The sequence below is a fragment of the Perkinsus marinus genome (assembly GCF_000006405.1).
Source record: "Perkinsus marinus ATCC 50983 genomic scaffold scf_1104296929422, whole genome shotgun sequence".
Classification (NCBI taxonomy): Eukaryota; Perkinsozoa; order Perkinsida; family Perkinsidae; genus Perkinsus; species Perkinsus marinus.
Window position 1 is genome coordinate 323,823 of NW_003216446.1, and position 19,769 is coordinate 343,591.

Below are 19,769 nucleotides of genomic sequence, written 5' to 3' on the forward strand. Positions count from 1 at the left end.
TTCTCGGCTATCATACGATACTCCCTATGTACAGTATACAGTAGTATTATTGATGATGTAGCTTTTCTAGGATGGAATGATATAATAACTGCATTAATAATAATACTATTTCGTAGAGGTGGATGTCAATCTAGTGGTAGTTGGTTAATGTTAGCATGTATATGGGGACCTATTAGTATCATGTTTGATCTATTCTCCTTATATATCAACTTTACTACTACTACTTCATCTAGTAACTGGAAGTCTCGACTTAGTGGCTCTAACTATACCTATTGGGTTGTTGATAATATATTATTGATAATATGTGGTATAATATTACAAACTTATCTTGTTGTAAAATGTTATAAATTGATTAAAGAATTAATACCAGATTGGATATCAACATTAACTGGAGATGATCCTAGATATGAGTAATAATAATAAATCTACTACTACTCCTACTACTGCTGCTGCTGCTGCCTTGACCATCATCATAGTTACTACTACTACCTCAGTTACGGTCTTAGATTGTGTCCAGGAGAACAGCCTATCACAAGACAACAAGTACTACTACTACCTCCACCTGTATGAGTTATTATGATGATCATAAGAGGCGAACTAACTATCATCATAGCAGAAGAAACTACTACTACTATCATCATCATTCTATATAACATTTCCATAATATTATTATGATCATTGTGTATGGTGTACTATCTATGCATATTAGTATTTTTAATACGATATGTCATCCCCATCCTTAAGTGGTGAAGTAGTAAACTCTCCTCACTATCACCAGTACTATGTCATCGCCAATCTTCATCATTACACCTAACACTGTTATCACTATTATGCGCATCCTTATTATTATCACTATACCTTGGCATGATCAGGTTCATCAATCTTTCTCCCGCATACTATTGGCGTAACTACTGATGTTCCCATCAATATATATGGTTACATTAGATATCATCAGTCCCAGTACCTACTTTACGATCTATCACTAATATTCAATGTCGCCTAACACAAGTTCGGTCATCTCATTGGTGGTTGGGCTAATATCGGTCTAGAAATATTTTTTATTCTTGCTTCGATATTCCTTGGAGCGAATAATGTTATGGATACAGACTACAATAATATTAATAATGATGATAATAATCTTCATATTATCATCATTACATGGGCTCTTAGTTCTGTATTCATGGATCCATATAAGTTACTTTAGCAACGACGTTCTGGGTCTTATTAAAAGGCTTACTCTTTACTGGTCTATCCGCTAGTTTCGGTGCTGTGGTACTACATTCTCTACTATTACTACTAATAATATTAATAATAGTGGATTCCCTTCGTTATACATTGGCTGATACTATTTACATACATGCGTAAATTGCATCCTTCATTAAATAATAATATGAATAATAGGTCATTATCCTGAGTAATGCTACACGCTATATTTTGAATAATACAGTTGCGCCATCCTTTGATAATCAAGTAGTATTCCTGAGTATCGTTATTGGCAAAGATAGTATTATGATCTATGGAGATGTCTACTTGGGATGTTCATGATGGTTCTGATATGTTGTGTTGTCATAGATAGTCGTTGTGTAGAGATGTTCTAGGGCATACATTCCTTTGCCATCACTAACTCAAGTGAATTAGTATAAACCTTTAATACCAACAAGAGGAGTAATTATATACACAACAGTAACGTAATTTACAAGGAATTATTACATTGTTGTTAATAATTTTGGAAGAATGACGACAGTAAGAACATAATAGTACTAGTCAGATATCAAAACGTATAGAAAGGTGACGTTGAAGACACTGATCGTTCACGTTCGTTGACTTCTCCCTCGTCGATGAGCGTAGTAGTAGTAGATGTAGAGGTTAGTCGTATTGCACGTTGTATTGTATTGAGAAATGTCCAGCATATAACCCATCGTGTTTGCCTACCTTGATAAAGGGCAATTGTCTTTACTTCTACTATACGTGGGTCTACATAACGCATAATGATGAACATAATAATCAAGCACTAGTATTATATTGCTTACTTTTATTCATTAACTTTTCCATCTTCTTCAATGTAGTCCTTCTAGCACAAAGACTGGTAAACCAAATACATAAATGAGGATGATCTTCTGACTCCTTAAGCATCCTATAATATCATAATACCCCAGACACTACTACATGCATACTACCTTGTTAGGAATCCTACTTCCCCTCCTTCACATCTCATCTCCACTTCAGATCCACCATAGTCTTTATAAGGATTCCTATTCATATCATCATCATCAGTAGTAGTATTAGTAAGATCATAGAAAGGTGGATTACACATAGAGAAAGTGTAGGTATCTTGTAGATCTATACAGCCTCCTTCGAATATCTTCATTTTATCATATTGTTTTTTAATGGTAATAATACTCTTGATATGAGGATTATTATCAATAATCCTTTGAGCATTATCAATAGATGATTGTGATACATCAGTACCGATCATATGCCATCCATATATTGTAGCAGCAAGTAATGAATAAATAGCATTACCACCAATACCAATATCAATACCCTTAACTACTATCCTATTACTATTATTATCTATAGATTGTTGACAACCTATAAGATCAGCAATATGGTGTATATAGTTTTCCCTAGTTGGTACTGGTGGTATAAGAGATCCATCGGGTACAGTCCATCCTTTAATATTATATAAATGTAATAATATACATCTAGTAAGACACTTAACAGCATTACGATCATGATAATTGATACTATAAGTACCATACCTATTACGGTACACATATTGTGCCAATTCCTCGCATCCCACTACACTCGATAACTCCTTGTAATCTATTGGATTTATATGTTTATTACGTGGATGCATCTTATTAGTATTATTAACATAACGTCCAAGTCCAAGTCCTAATCCTAGTCGTGGTCCTATATTAACTTTGTCATCCCTACAAATGACTTCTTCTTCTTCTTCTTTGATATCTTCTCTAGCCCTCTTCATAAGAAGGAGTATAAGACTGTATATAAGACCAATAAAGTCACATATACTATAACACAAGAACGTACTATTGATTAGGATAAGTAAGGATATAATATTAGCGTCCTCCCCCTCCTCCTCCTCGTCGTGGTGGTGGTGGTGGTGATGATCTATTATGATCACCTCGATCACCTCGACTACGATGATGATGATAATGATGATGATGTGATGATGATGATGTACGATTTCTATCTCGAGATCGACTTCTCCTTCTCCTTGTTCTTCTACTACGCCTTCCATCATCATCGTCGTAGTCTCCCCTACTACCATGACGTTGTAATACTATATCATCTCTAGGTTGCCGTGGCAGTACTCTAGTAGCAGTACTACTACTACCATTAATACCTGTATTATAATACATGTTGTTATTGTGAATAGCATTGATGTTGCAACCTGCTACCTGATCTCATTTTACTACTATTATTGCTATTATCATGTTGTAAGCTGCCTCTAGCCATAGCCTCTTGTTGTTGTAACCTCTCAGCTGTACGTTTATCAGGACCTATTGTAGTAGTATAGTAATAATAATCATCATTAGCACAAACATGACCCCATTATAGTACCACAATGAGGACCTTCTACAAAGTAGAGCTTCATAGACTGTTGGCCGCCTGCTTCTTCTTGTTGTTGGCGTTTCTTGGTAGATGATGATGTTGTTGGAGTTGATATAGTAAATAAGCATTTATCAGCAGTAAGAGCTTTCTTACCATCCAATGGTGTTATTTGTAACTAAAACCCTCATTATTACATATACTATAGTAATGATACTACTACTATTATTACTTTTAATGTATTAGGTGTCTTGGTTGATAATAGATATTTATCACTATTTATTAAACCTTTACCAGCAGTAGTTATACTATGTATAGTAGTAGTACCATTAATAGGTTGTATCATCATACGTTGTCTATTTGTTGAATACCATATAGCAACATGTTGATTCTGTACTCCAATACCACGATCCAATATTAGATTATCTTCAGCAATATTCTCAAATTCACTACCAAATATTAAACCTCTATGATCATCTAGAGGTAATTGAGATAACTAATACCATAAACATCATCAGCATAAAGACCATAACAATCATCATAACATTACTACTACCTGTTTTCCTACTAACACAGATTGGCAGTCTCCTCCTTTTCCTTTTCCTTTTCCTTCTTCTTGTTGTTGTTGAGTTGTAGTAACTTCATATACCTTCAATATGAATTTCCCTTTAGGTGGGAATCCAGCCCCAGGTGGTATTGTGAATTTACCCAATTCATCGAATGCTCGATGACCATCATTATTATCCTAATAATAATAGTGAGAGCCTCCTGTATTGTTGTTAATAGCTTATAACTACCTTAGCAGAGAATCTCTCTCTCACTTTATGTTGCTGTCTATTACCAGTTACTGTAGATAGGAAACATCTTGGATCAGCACGCATAGCAATAAATGATGATGGGAAAACTGAATATGATTTGGTGATGTTGTATTTATAACACAGTAGAATAGTAAGAATAGGAAAGTACTTGCATATATGTTGTCATAATCATCGTTAGTATCCAATAATGATCATTATCATTATCTGTTATACCATCTACTTAATATTGTAAGGCCATCATTGTAACCACCTCCATCACTACCACCTACACATACCCATCATCATCATCACTACTACTATACTACTTCCTTTATTATTATTACCTATATTATTATTATTCCTCCACTTCCGACGCCCTCCAGCTATCATCATAATCACTGCTACACTTAATACCATAAAGGGTAGGGTAGTTGTACCAGATGCCAATGATATCAAGTAATCTCTAGCTCCATCATAGAAATGTATCAATCTATTACCAACTGTATCATCATCACCACCAACAGTAGTAGTAACTTCCCGGGGAGTAGTAGCATTATTATTATCTGTGTAAATACTGCTATATAGTCATCATCATCATTATTACTATCATCATCCATTTCCTGTGTATTATTATTTCCTGTATTAGCCTGTAATAGTAGTATAGGGCCTCTTAGATCAGCTCCTTGTGGTAGTAAATGAGACTTTAATGGTAACCATAATGGATCGGTATCATTAACAATGACTTCGTGTAATCTACCTTTGAATTCATACCTAATATTAATAGTGTATCATTGATGATATATCATCATATTACACAACATATAGAGACGCCTCCATGATATCCACATCATCATTATTATTATTAGTATCACCACCCTGTATCCCCCTATGATAATACTGTTGTTGAAGATGTAATGGTATTGGATTATAGAACCCAGGTATATCAGATTTAGCTAATCCAGCGGCCAATATAACCTACTACTACTACAATAGTGATTGGTAGTATTATTAATAAGAACAGGTATTATTATTACCTTATGTGTATCTACTGTACATTGTAATGGTATAGTAACATCTATATAAGGTCCTTCTATATCCCCATTATGATCTCCATTTAAGTTACCAAATAATGCCTATAGTAGTATAATAATTACTATTAGGTGTTTCTTCTTTTGTTGTTGTTGTTGTTATTACTTTGATGATAATAATACCATGACGTTTCTTCTCCTTATTTAATATTCTCACATATTCATGTTGCATATTATCAATATCCCTATCAGCTTGAGCTTTTAGTAATGTTAATAATCTATTACTATCCTCTATAGTAACCATTCTCCCTTCCATCTTTATATCATATATAATACGTTTAGTATCATTAGATAGACACTTCCATGCTGCTTGTATAGCTGTCCAATGTTGTAATGATGATGCTGCTACTACATGTTGTTGTTGTCGTTGCTCTTCTTGTCGTAGTTTTTGTTGCTCTTGTTGTTGAGAAGTAGTAGCGGTAACATCATCATCATCCTTCTGCTTTTTCTTATCGGCATTGCTATGTATGGTATTATTCTCCTTCTTTTCCTTATTCATCGCGGTAATAGAGCTCGTGGTCGTAGTTGTAGTAGTCGACTTTATGTCATCATTAGGTGTCGTCGTCTTCACTTTATCAGGATGATATCTCCTACATACAATAACAATACTATTAGAAGTATTATCCATTATCATCATGATGATGATCATCATACCTGCATATATCATAGAAAGCATGCCTAATATCATCTACTGATGCATCGTGTGATACTCCTAGTAAACTATAATAATCTGCTATCTTACTGTTACTAGATGTTGATGATGATGATGATGATGTAGCTTGTCTAGGTGTATGATGTGATGATGATGATGATGATGAAGGCATGGTATAATAATAAGGATGATAATAATAATAACCACTGTATAGTAGGTATTGATGTGGTATTGATGATCATTGTTACTATTAACACATTGGGGTTATTAGAAGTAGTTATTATTACTATAATATCACGACTACATTGAAGGTGATGATAAATATAGGAGTATAGTAATGATGATGATGAAGATTATATCATAATACAATGAGCATGTAATACTATATAGGTTCTATAATCGTACAAGGTTGGAATAATGATAATGATTCGAATATCTACACCAATGCCAACATCAATATTAGAATCATCATCTAATATTATTAGATATATCACTTTCAATGATGCATTGTGATGAGCATCACATAATCGATAGTATTAATAACACCCAGGACGGTAATGAGCAGTCGTGGTGATCGTAGGTATCAATGGTATGTTTCGCCACTGGTGTTCCCACTTTCGTGCAAGTGCCAGCAGGTCTCCGGTTCGAATCCCAGGTTGGGTATTTTTCCGAATGCATAATATGTTTTTAGTGTATATATTGTCAAGGATGGGTTACATAAAGATTTCCATATTCTTGTGGGTATAGCCGTCGTCCAATCAGCTCCTAATTACTCCTTCCGTCGTATTCGAACTCTCTATGGTTATGGTGGAATAACCCCTACGTATGTACACAATAATTCGCAGTGTACAATAGGCCCGCTCGCTACACAATTATAATAAACACTACTCAAGTTGTTGATGATGATGCTATGACCACTATGATAATGGTAAGAGTAGTGGTCATCATCATAATCATCGGCATTTCCATGTATAACCGGGACCTCCTAGTATTGAAGAGTAACACTACATGATAATAGGAAGACGACGACAAGTACACCAATAATGATTGTAATGGCATGTATGCTACTACTCATCATAGTCAACGTATACGGTATGTTTTCAATTTATCACAAACCTCAGTGATAGATGGCCTATTGTTAGGTAAATGATCCCAACATTTAGTCATAATATCGATAAGTCCTTTATGAATATCTTCATTATCATCTAGATATGTTTTAGTAGGATATCTACTTAAATCGGGTCTTCTACCTCTACTTACTGCTAATACTATCTTCATAGCCTCTAAACCAGTCTCTTCATATGGTATAGTACGACATAATATCTCATACATAACAATACCATAACTATATATATCTACCTTCTCAGAGTACCTACTATCATCACCATCATCACATATCCTACTACTATGCCCTGCTGTTGTTGTATATTACTGATTGCCATTCAAGACTTCAGGTGCCATCCAATGATAAGTACCAGCATTAGCCGTCATATCATCTTGATCTTGTTGTTTAATTTTAGCCATACCAAAATCAGCTATTTTAATTATTGGTTTATCATGTTCATCTTCTATTCTCTCTGTTAATAATAGATTTAATGATTTGAGATCTCGATGAACAATATTAGATGCATGTAAATAGGTAAGACCTTTAGCTATATCTAATAATATCTTTAATTTCTGTGGCAATGATAATTCTATATCATCATCACCATTATGTAGTAGATCGAATAGATTACCACCTTCACAGAATTCAAAAACAACTAAACAATAAAGTATGATAATGATTATGATAAGATTATTATTATTACCTTTAATAGGTTCTTCCACCGTTACAGCACCCATAAATAATACTAAATTAGGATGCCTACATCTAACCATAATAGCCAATTCCCTTTTGAATGCCTAATAATATTAGTACTGCTATTACTATGATAATAATAACAACAAGCATCATCATTATAATGAGTATTACCCTTAACAACTTAGATGTCCTCTTACCACCTAATTTAATCTGTTTAACAGCAACTGCAGTACCTCTCCATATACCATGATAGACCTCAGCTGTAACCCCACTACCACACTTATATTCCATCTGCTATCAATGATAATGATAAGCATTATTAGTACAATATTAGTAGTAGAGTTATTATTACCGTTATTTCCTTTGGATCGAGTTCCCAACAACTCCATTGATTATTAATAATAACATCATCCTCATCATCGAGAGTATTATCAGTAGCATTCATAATGATGAGATTAGGGACGACGTCGACAGATGATGATGAACACTGATATCGCTACGCCATTCTAATCGATAAAAGATACCATGAACGTGAGTGAGTAGGACTTGTTTTATTATTATCTATAATGATGATGATGATACTAAGACACTCCAAGAATATGATGAATAATGGTAGTAATATTATGAAGTGGTTATCTTGGTATGGTATAGGAGGTATAACTGGTTATATATACCTTATTAATGATGATAATAGTCTGAGATGTGCTGAGAAGGATCCACCATCACCACCTGATTGGCCCTTCTGGTTTAAGGTAATTATGATAAGAGTATTACCTTATTGTATGATGTTGTGTAATTAGGCATTTTCCCATTGTCATGATATACCATCATGTAGAAGAGGTTATGAAGTATATAGACAAGTATGTGCTACTTGCCATGCAGCTAGGTTTGTATGCTTTAGGCATATGGTTAATACGGTAATATTGATAACAATAGCAGTAGTAATCAATACATAATATTAGATATACCCTGAGAATAGAGTTAAACAATTGGCAGCTAGTTTTGATTATGAAGATGGTCCTAATGATAGAGGTACTACTAGTAGTAGTAATAATGTTTAATAACTATTACTTGTATTAGGTGAGATGTTTACCAGACCTGGTAACCTTCTAGATCCTTTCCCATCACCTTATCCTAATGAGGAGGCTGCTAGGTTTGCTAATCAAGGAGCATCTCCGCCAGATCTATCACAACAAGCTGCTGCTCATCATGGTGGCTGTGATTATATTATGTCCTTACTAACAGGTAGTACTACTAGGAGTAGGTATAGTAATGGTAGTAGTAGTCTTGTAGGTTATCGTGATCCACCAGCTGGAGTAAGTCTACGTTCTGGATTATACTACAATACATATTTCCCAGGAGGAGCTATATCAATGCCACCACCACTTAATGATGGTGCTATTGAATATGAAGATGGTACACCAGCTGTAGCATCACAAATGGCTAAGGATGTTTCACAATTCCTAACTTGGGCACAAGATCCTCAACATGATGAAAGGAAGCTTATTGTAATAATACTATTACTCAATGTGAGTATTGATGATGCTGATTATGTTTAGGGATTAAAGATGTCAACAGCTGCATTGGTATGGTTATTCAGTATTAGTGTATGGAATAGGCATGTATGGACTATGATCAAGACTAGACGTATTGACTTTACTAAGACGGTCTATTAACAACAACTAATAGTAACAATACTATTAATAGTCGTCTTCGTCGTACAAGTGTTGCCTATATGGCTTCACTATTATCAACACTATTGATCATCATCATCATCATGGTTGTCATTGCCCTCCGTAGTAGGAAGTATTACTTTTTGCCCACCATTCTTATTCTTCTTGTGTTATTAGTGATTTAATTCTAGGGGGCATGTATACCAATACTATGTCACAATACAAGAATAATACTCATCATCAAGAAGAAGACACTCAACATCAACATGATGATGATGAGATAAGAGGAGAGATAGCTGTATTAGATAATACCCCAGAGAGTAAGTGTATATTGAGGAGTAATAATCCCTATTACTATATTATAGATGATAATGTTGTACTACGCACTACAAGCCGTACTAGTTATTATGGTAGGAGTCTGTCCTCTATATTATATAATACATGTAGTAGTAGTGCACTTGGTGGAAGTAGGAGGAAGAATATGATGATGACTACTACGACTACCAATAGTAGTAGTAGTGACTGGTAATAATAGTGAGTATATTGAGGGAGTATTACTACCAGTAATAGTAGATTTGTTGTTATTGTCAGTCATATACTACCATCATCATTATCTCATCAAAAAGCGTTATCATCTCCTTGTATTAATAAGCAGCATCATAGGATGTCTGTTGGGGAATTGATAGTATTTGATAATAATGATGAAGAAGATGAAGAAGGGTTAAAGAAAGCAACAGAATGGAACGTTAATAGGTAATAGTGATATAATAACTCCTAGTAGTATGTTTATTATTATTATCATTGTTATTGTTGTCAGAGTATCACGATCTATAAGTCATAGATCAGCAGTACCATACTTCTCATCATTGTCTAATATTACTACTAGTATTGATGATGATAGTAGTAGTAGCAGTTGTCATGATGATAAAAGTGACTATACTACATGTAGTGATGGACAACAGAATGATGATGATAATAATAATAATACTTCTACTCAAGAAGAAGAACAAGGAGGAGGAGGAAGTTGTTGTTGTTATGAAACATGTGAGGAGGGAGAAGAGGATGAGGAGGAAGAGGAGGGAAAAAAGGGTTATACACATCATCATCATCACGATCATCATAGTAATAATATTACGGACAATATACTATATAATAATGTCGTCGTATAGGTAGTAATAATATTGATAACAAACTTGTTATCACGACAACCACCAGGGCAACATCATCATCATCATCATCATCATCATCATACTCCTTTCTTAATGGTTATGATGATTTTATAATATCTGCATATGATAAGGCTGTACAGTATTGTAAACCATTATCAACTGATGCCGATGATAATACTACTACTAGTAGTAGTGCTTGGATACCACAACACGTTAACAATGTATTCGATGAGAAAAGGAATCTTACAGTACTAATACCATCATCATCATCATCATCATCATTAATATCCTTATTATTCTTAGGCATACATGCGTGATGAATTGAATGGTGGTAAATTATGTCGTCTCGATTGTGATTTCCCAGAATATACGGTCCAAGAAGTGTAATATTGAGCTAAACCTGTCTGATGATGAGTATCATCAACATCATCATTACTAATACTATCCTACTATTGTAGATATAATGTACTGTATGATAAACGGAAACAGAAGGAATGGAATAAATTGGTAGAATCAGTATGTTATATTGATGATGATATAACAATGCCTAGTATAACAAGGACTAGTAGTAGTACTACTACTACAGGGAATGACAATGATAATTATGATCATGATGATGATATTGAGTGTCATGCAGTAGCTACTAAATACTATAGTCCAATACCATACTTCAAACCAGAATTGAGGGAATTGAGATCATGTATAACTCCACCACCACCACTACCACCACATAAGGATAATAAGGGAGAAGAGGTGGACAGGGGGATTATGAAACATTACATAATAGCTTCATGTAATAACAACAACAAGAACTAGCTATTATTATTATTGTTATTGTTATGCTCAGCTGATTACAAAGCATTATATGATATGCCTTATGATAAGGGTAGAACTCCAACATATGTCCATTTAAGTGTACAAATGGTCAGTGGTAGTAGTACAAGTACTAGTATTATTAATAATAATGGTGATGGTTATGGTAGTAGTAATAGTAGTAGCACTAAGAGTAAGACTACTACTAGTAGTAGTACTACTACTACCCATTTTACTTATGTATTGGATTTGAATAATATCCCTAAATATTTACCAGTTAATACATTAGGGATAAGGAATACTGTTAAATTTGTAATAACAACAATAACACATCACTAATATCGACCTATTAGTATCATCATCATCATCCTTACTATTATTATTTAGGTTACCTGCTTGGAAAAGGAGCTACTTAGAGTATATGGTACTCATAATAATAGATCATAAGGGAACAAGGAGGGAAGAAGTACATTCAACATTTATCTACTACTACTACCACCATTGCTACTACTACTTCTCTTATTATTATTAGTGATTCTTCGTGTCGTTCTTTTTGTTGTCATTCTTGTTGTTGTTTTTGTTGTTGTTCTGTTACAATTGTTGATGATCTGATGTCAATCACATCATCATCATCGTAGCCCAGTGTTTGTGGTGTTAGTAGTTGTTTCAATTAACACAATGATGATGATTATTCCATAATCCATTATTATTACTATAGGGTCACCACCACCACCTCACTGATGACACTGTACTATGTGAATAACTAGTGGTAATACTTGTTGATGTTGTTGTTGTATTAGTAATAGTAGCAACAACAAGAATGAGTATCATCATGGAGAGACCCTCCTACTCCACTCCTCCTCCTCCTTATTATCATCAATCCTCTATTATATATCATGATCATGATCAATTTAACAAGAACAACAAGGGTTATTTTCATCATCATTATCAACAACAACAACAAGAACAAGCTAGTATGAATACTCGACCACCACCACCACCAGCTACTACTACCCCTGTTGTTGCTTCTGCTGCTGCTGCTGTTGCTTCTGGTGCTTGTCTTGATGGAGCTTGTATGGATAATATGTTGTTAATGGTTGGATCATCATCATCATGTTGGTCTGATTGTCGTCGTTATGAAATAGAAAGGCGTAAATTGTGGGATAGAGTTCATGGCGGTCATGCTATATTATTATCTAATAGAATATCTAATGATCATTATATAAGACAGTAATAATAATAATATGATCATCATCATCATATACTACTACCATTACTACCATTACTAGTAGTAGTAGTCATTATCATCATGTTCGTTGTGTATCAGGTCATTTGATAGAATGTATGGCAAGATATTAACCATCATAACTCAAGATGATCATCATCATGATGATGATTCTACACCTCTTGATAAGGAAGATGATGATGATGATATTGGAATGAACATAGATCATGATGATAATGTAGTAAGTGAATATATATATAATCATCCTCAACTACTACACCTTTCAAATGTATTATCTTCCATTAACCGCCAATCTGGAGGATGTCCTGCATCATCTATCATGGAACAGCATCATCATCAACAACAACAACAACCTGATCCATCCTCTATACATGTCAATGATATGCTATCGATCATCACCACTTCTTCCTCTTCCTTTTCTCCGACTACGACTACTACTACAACTAACGACAACGTCGTCGTATTCCGTACAGCTCCTCGGCTTGGTTTGGATAATAATAATAATGATCAGCATCATCATCATCAACAACATCAAGAAGGAGTATCCTCTCCTACTTGTAGTAGTAATAGTGATAATAACATTGAAGTCCGTAATACAGACTATGACGGTGGGGATGATAGGAACTTATCTAATAAGAAGACTACTACTTTAGATGCTACTACTACTACTGCTGCTGCTGCTAGTGCTGATGATGAGAGACATCATCATCACCATCATCATCGTAAATGTATACAACAATGCATTGTACAATAATTCAACGATAACGACCATAATAACGACGACGACGATAGTATATATCCCAACTACCATTCTTCTCATACTAATGGTTATATTAACATCAGCATGTATATAAATCATCATCATCATGTTGAGTAGTAGCAGCATCATCGTTATATACATTATAGTCGTGTTTAGTGTACATGATTATAGTATAATAATGGTTATGATGATAAATGAATAATGGTTAATAGATATTTATTATATCAACACTATGCTGTTACCATCATCATCAGGGTCACGAGAAGAGTATAATCATAATGCTACTGAGAATATATCCACTCTTTCTCCTACTACTAATACACAACAATGTGGTGAAGCCAGTAATGTCCTTACTACTACTACTACTCCCACCGGTACTCTTCACGAAAGCGGTGGGTGGTGGTCTGAGGATCGAGTCGTCATTGATGAGAACGATAGGGATATGAGTGACTTACAACATCAACAAGTAGTAGTAGGATCATATAATGATGAAGTATTATTATTAAATGATCACACTAGCAATACTCTACCTCGTACTATTACTAACTCAGTAAGGTTGCATGACGAACCTGGTAATGATAATGATGATGATGATCCTATAAAAGAGTGTATTACTGCTCAAACTAATGCATTCTATAGTGTAAAGGATAATAAGATTAAGGAGTTTGTATGTGGTAAGATAGGTAGATGGAAAGGGTTGGTATCACCTAATAATGGTGAATTACCTTTTATATCACCACAAGACTTTAATCATATATGCCGGTAATAATATTAATAATAAATCCCTAAGAAGAGTATTCCTTCTTAGTATACGACAATATATGGTAAATAAAGTGGAAGGTCGTAGGGTAGTAATCACACAGGATGGTGATGATGATGATGATGGTAAGAATATGGTATAACTTATGATTATTATCATTATGTGGTAGGTGATGATGATGATAAAGAAGAGCATGGACCGTCGTCATCATTAGGTTATGATAATATGTATCATCGACTTTATAATAGGATACCATTAGGGTATCCCATACATATTGCTATTATTAAGGTATTCCATGTTCATCCATCGACCTTATGTGATGTAATATCTCTATTATTATTAATATTACTATACTAATGATGATACTCATAGGTTATTGGTTATTACCTTATGAATGATATAATGGGTGGAGTAAAGGCAAATACTGCTGGTTATAGTAATAACAATATATGTGGTATGTCCTGGTCATTAAATACTAATGACGCATTGACACGTATTGATAATATAATCAAGTAATAATACGACTACTACTACTACTACTACTACTACTACTACTACTAGAAGAACCATTATACACACTACGAGCGTCATGATAACCTTGTTGTTCCTCCTCTTCATTATGATGTTTAGATTTGCTTATGATGCTCTTGATAAGAAGGACCTTGTTAATAGAGCTAGATCTGGTTATAGTGTTGAAGTAATGATATCATAACGATTACTCATGCCACTCTGTTGTTGCTATTATATCAGGTATCCTTCTACCATAACTTTCCTTTAAGATCGGTACATGCTGGCAAGAGTGGTGGCAGTGGTGTTCCTCCTCCTCCTCCTCCTCCTCCTCCTCCTAATAGACGTCTGCGAGTAAAGATATTTATGGGTTATATTATGGATGCATTGAAGGGATACGATCTATCATCAGTCGTAGTAATAACAATAACACCAATAAGAAGGATGGTATTAGTATTGCATACAGGTTGATAATACTACTATTACTACTGATGTTGTTGCTGATGATGACTATCCTCACCATCAACATGAGCAGCCATGTGCAGGGAATGGTGGTCATTGTAAGGAGAATGTTATGATGATGAAGAAGAAGAAGAAGCAGCAGCAGTTAGTCGGGGGGATAGGATGCAATGAGGAAAGGGAGAAGGAAGAGGAGGAATATTTTAGTATTCCACAACAACAAGAAGAAGGAGTTACATTATCATCATTACCAACAACAAAAGGGAGGAAAAGATCATCATTATCATCATATCAATCAATGTTCACTGAGTATCGAGACTTATCAGATGATGAACTGATGGATTATGATGATGATAATAATAATAATAAAGACGATGATGTACTACTCTATACTGTTATTATTTTCTATTACAATATTCAGTTACGAATGCATTCAGACTATACAAGAAGAACGAAACAAGCTGCACATGTACTAGCAGAACATTGTGATGATGATTATGGGCATGAGCATAAGCAGAGTAGGTTATAGTAGTAGTAGTGGGGTCTAGTGGTGGTAGTGACGTGAAAAACTAATCATTACTATTATCCATACTCTCTATTACAAGGTATTCGTATGATATCCGATGATGATAATAATAGAGAGGCCAAGTATCGGATATTGGTCCGTGATAATGCTAAGAAGATGTACTTTCAATATTAACAACAGCAACTTCTACTACTACTAGTGTCACTCAGGTTATCGGAAGAACTATCTCTATTGTATCAGGCTGTATATGCTACTGCATATAATGGTGCATCTTATGAATCTAGTCTATATGTAATATTACTACTACTACTACTACTACTACTACTACTACTACTGATGTTAACGGCTACGATAATGATGACGTAGCAGCAGGATCGGTGTCGTTAACAATACTTGTTGATCAGCCGTTAATTGTTCATCATGAATTAACTAAATTCCGTGATCCAGATGAAGATGTATATGATCTCAACAATAATAATAGAAACAAGAGTGATATTAGTGGTATCATTGGTATGCAGCACAATGGAAGGTACGTCGTGATTGTGCTTGTGATTAAACGCATGGTTATATACTCAGCACACCTACTCAATCTAATGATGAAGAGGAAGAGGAAGAGGAGGATAGTATACTGCAAGATATATTCATGGATGCAGCAGTTGATGATACCATTAAAGCTCCTAATAATGCTATTCATGATCTACCATTCGATACACAGGCATTACTCAATCATCCATGCTTTGATAAGGTAACAACAAAATGAGTTGAATACTCACTACTACTACCACGATTACTACTATCTTACGCTTTTATACCAGATACAACATTTCCTTTCAAGACGGTTTATAACGTAATAATATCATCTGTGATATTATCGATAATAAAGTCGTTGTTGCTGTTATAGGGTCGAGGAGGATCCTCCACCTACAATACTCGGTCATCGTGATGATAATGATGATGTATTACAACATCTAGTAGAAAATGATGGTATTAGTGAGGATCCATTAGAAAGGATGTTATATCTATTAAAACTAGCTATTATAGAGCAAGAGAGGTTATCTAGTTCGACAAGGGATGACGCACTTGGAATGAGGAAGTAGTAGTAGTCTTGATGATTGTAATGAGGACCACTAGAATAGCAATCCTCTTTATAGGTATGGTTGTGTTGGTATTGATTTACAGACATCACTCGAACAGTTATCAGTGTAATACTCTTTCGATACTTTCATCACTATATATTGGTGATCTTGATTATCGTTAGATATGATCCGGAAAGTAATCCTGATGGTATTGTCATTTTCCCTACTATATTACCAAGCCATGTTCATAGACTATGGCAATGGTTTAGTCATGCACTACCTCCATTAAAGAAGGATTCACAGTAATATCCAACACAATGATCATCATTATAACAATAATATTAATCCATTATCATCATTCATAGGTATTTTCATCTCATACACATTGATAGTGAAGGGGATTATTACCAATTACATGTTGAAGGCGCGGGATGCTTAATCATCTATGCAGGACTTCATAACAGTCTCATGATCAAATTTGAAAAGGAATTATACAAGTACTACTACTACTACTATCACCTATAATAATGATTATCATGTTGCTGCTGCTTCTGATGTTCATCTCATTGTTTAGATACGGTTTATCAGGTAGAGATGATCTGGCTAGTATTGATAGATTGGGTAGGTATGTAATGCGGAAATGGACCATATCTCGTACAGATGTTGTGTAAGTGATGACAGTAGTAGTAGTTTATGGATAATTCCCTTTTCCTGTAATGGTGTTATTATAATTAGGTTCGGTGGGGATATGGCGGCATGCCCATTCAGTCATTTAGCTGAGAAGACAAGGAGAGGTATCCCACCTAGTTGTACAAGAGAGGAATGGGAGCATAATTGGAGTCTAGATGGACCACGGTATTATTATTATTATCATTATCACTACTCGTTGTAGTAGTAGTAGTAGTAGTAGTAATGTATTACTTCCCGTTGTTGTAGTGATTTATTGAGTATTTTTATCGTTATTATTATGGTTTAGGATGTATGAGAGCTCGTCATCCGATATTGGAGGATGGATGCAATTTGTCCTGTCCGAACCAAAGGACTTCGTACAATGTCGAGGAATCTCCCTCCAGGAAGAGAACCGTATCATGACATTACCAGGTGATAACAACAGCATTACCCACGACAATACTCATTCCTGCACCGAAAGAACAACAACAAGATGATGAGGAATATATATATCATGTAGGTACCTCCGGACTGAAGTCAGTTGTTATGTGTGCTCTGGCTACTGAAAGAGGATTAGATCCGGCCTGTGATGTTAATAATAATAGTCAGAGCAGTAGCTACAGCTGTTTGTGTGAACTTCTCTATGATAAGAAATGGCTCAATAGTCGACAATGCACGTAGGTTCTTCTACTTCTACTATCCCTCCTAGACCCTGCCATTATTTTATCAAGTTATGATTAGATATGCCCATCCAACTTTATGGCACAAGTTCCCCCAAAGCCATGCAACATTGATGAAGAGTCTAACAGCATGGCGTAATCATTGGTCAATACTCTACTATGCTATATCAGATCTAGTTAAGGCTAGAGCCCTCTCTCTATGTCAACAGGAGCTTACTATACATACTGTAATGTTTGGCCGACGACGAGGAGGGGAAGAAGAAGAAGGGAATCGACAATGATGATGATTATAACCCACGAGGATGACAATGATGATAATGACTTGATGTGTGCCTTCAATATTCGTGTGCTTTTTCTAACGTTTGTTGTTTTAATATTTGTGTTACTAAGCTCTATATAGAGCGGAAATGAAAAGGAGGTTCTATCAACGATTAAGGCAGAAGCTCATTACCTCCCATTCGAGCGTACTATTCCCTCGGAAATATTCCTTTCGTTTATATGATTGGTTACATTTCATAACTAACTAGGTCACACTGGTATAGTCATACAGTAATAATAATTATAATAATACAGCTATAGCCCTAGTAGAGCCAATACATAGAAATCAAAATAGGACAGATGATGAGTCAAAGCACGAGTCAAACTGTTTCTCCCAACCAGAACGGGATTGAGCATGAAAGAAGGCAGTCTGGTAATCAAACGGACATATTCCCCATAGAGAACCATAAGGGTAGGGAAGACTTTGAGGGAGTGAGGCATGGAAGACCTTAGAGACCACTTCGTCTTTATCCATCCGAAGAAGATGGCCAAGCCACAACGGTTGTGGCACAACCATCGTTTCTTCCATAATATCCTCATAACATCGGGTAGATCAGGTTTATGAAGTATAGACTTAGGGTCTAATTTGAGGATACGAGAGAGACAGCGACTGCGGAAACCCCGAAGGGTTTGAAAGATGAATTTGTCGATCCACCAGCATTCATCGCCATACAGGAGAGTAGTAGATATTCTCACTAGATAGAGATTCAAGCTCACTGATTGTCCCAAGGAAGCGTTGCCCCACATATGACAGAGATCATTGAACCTCCATTGTGCTATGGATGTCCTCTGTTTTATATCAAACAGGTGGCTTCCACATGAGGTGATCAATGAAGCCAGGTATGTGAAATCATGTGTATAGGCTAAACTCACACCATTTACAGTACGCGCCATCTAGAAACGCGCGAACTGGGCGGGCACTTTTTTCTTTCATTTTGACGAATTTCGACCTAATTCTTTCACTATTGAGCTCCCCATGCTTGATTACCTATAAATCCAAGTCGCGCAATGGAAACTCGACAAAAAAATATTTTGGTCATTTTTACCTCCCTGACCCTAGCGCATTCTCATTCGGTGCGCTCCTAGCGTCCTGGGGGACGCTTATTGAATCACTCCAGCCTTCCACACCTAGCTACGGTCACAATTCAATTTGACACCTGAATTCAATTTCATCGAATGGCCATCCTAGAGCAGCTGTT

General features: G+C 35.3%; 6 protein-coding genes across 6 annotated transcripts; 4 read left to right on the top strand and 2 right to left on the bottom strand.

The window, feature by feature from the left end:
• Positions 1-1,045: 1,045 nt before the first annotated feature.
• Positions 1,046-4,457, bottom strand: Pmar_PMAR028701 (hypothetical protein; the record flags this gene model as incomplete). The annotated part of the gene is made up of 9 exons (XM_002787393.1): positions 1,046-1,107; positions 1,933-1,974; positions 2,031-2,134; positions 2,178-2,252; positions 2,639-2,705; positions 3,592-3,754; positions 3,809-4,072; positions 4,133-4,321; positions 4,374-4,457. The coding sequence occupies 9 exons, from the start codon at positions 4,455-4,457 to the stop codon at positions 1,046-1,048; spliced, it is 1,050 nt and encodes a 349-aa protein (XP_002787439.1).
• Positions 4,458-4,614: 157 nt separating this feature from the next.
• Pmar_PMAR028702 (protein kinase, putative) lies at positions 4,615-8,205 on the bottom strand (the record flags this gene model as incomplete). The annotated part of the gene is made up of 6 exons (XM_002787394.1): positions 4,615-4,659; positions 5,408-5,506; positions 5,814-6,051; positions 7,546-7,873; positions 7,922-8,015; positions 8,086-8,205. 6 exons carry the CDS (start codon positions 8,203-8,205, stop codon positions 4,615-4,617), a joined length of 924 nt encoding a protein of 307 aa, XP_002787440.1.
• A 289-nt stretch (positions 8,206-8,494) lies between these two features.
• On the top strand, positions 8,495-9,712 carry Pmar_PMAR028703 (conserved hypothetical protein). Its single transcript, XM_002787395.1, has 6 exons — positions 8,495-8,666; positions 8,715-8,831; positions 8,877-8,946; positions 8,995-9,159; positions 9,208-9,422; positions 9,474-9,712. Exons 1-6 carry the CDS (start codon positions 8,514-8,516, stop codon positions 9,588-9,590), a joined length of 837 nt encoding a protein of 278 aa, XP_002787441.1. The 5' UTR covers positions 8,495-8,513; the 3' UTR covers positions 9,591-9,712.
• Positions 9,713-9,798: 86 nt separating this feature from the next.
• Pmar_PMAR028704 (hypothetical protein) lies at positions 9,799-11,081 on the top strand (the record flags this gene model as incomplete). The annotated part of the gene is made up of 3 exons (XM_002787396.1): positions 9,799-9,907; positions 10,274-10,340; positions 11,060-11,081. The coding sequence occupies 3 exons, from the start codon at positions 9,799-9,801 to the stop codon at positions 11,079-11,081; spliced, it is 198 nt and encodes a 65-aa protein (XP_002787442.1).
• A 2,748-nt stretch (positions 11,082-13,829) lies between these two features.
• On the top strand, positions 13,830-14,041 carry Pmar_PMAR028705 (hypothetical protein; the record flags this gene model as incomplete). Its single annotated transcript, XM_002787397.1, has 1 exon — positions 13,830-14,041. A coding segment is annotated over one exon (212 nt), but the record flags the coding sequence as incomplete, so codon positions are not given.
• A 290-nt stretch (positions 14,042-14,331) lies between these two features.
• Pmar_PMAR028706 (hypothetical protein) lies at positions 14,332-18,571 on the top strand (the record flags this gene model as incomplete). The annotated part of the gene is made up of 16 exons (XM_002787398.1): positions 14,332-14,337; positions 14,708-14,847; positions 14,966-15,032; positions 15,309-15,448; positions 15,723-15,770; positions 15,941-15,985; positions 16,404-16,572; positions 16,643-16,674; positions 16,979-17,029; positions 17,086-17,205; positions 17,269-17,400; positions 17,478-17,570; positions 17,639-17,758; positions 17,880-18,004; positions 18,093-18,249; positions 18,314-18,571. The coding sequence occupies 16 exons, from the start codon at positions 14,332-14,334 to the stop codon at positions 18,531-18,533; spliced, it is 1,665 nt and encodes a 554-aa protein (XP_002787444.1). The 3' UTR covers positions 18,534-18,571.
• Positions 18,572-19,769: the final 1,198 nt, after the last annotated feature.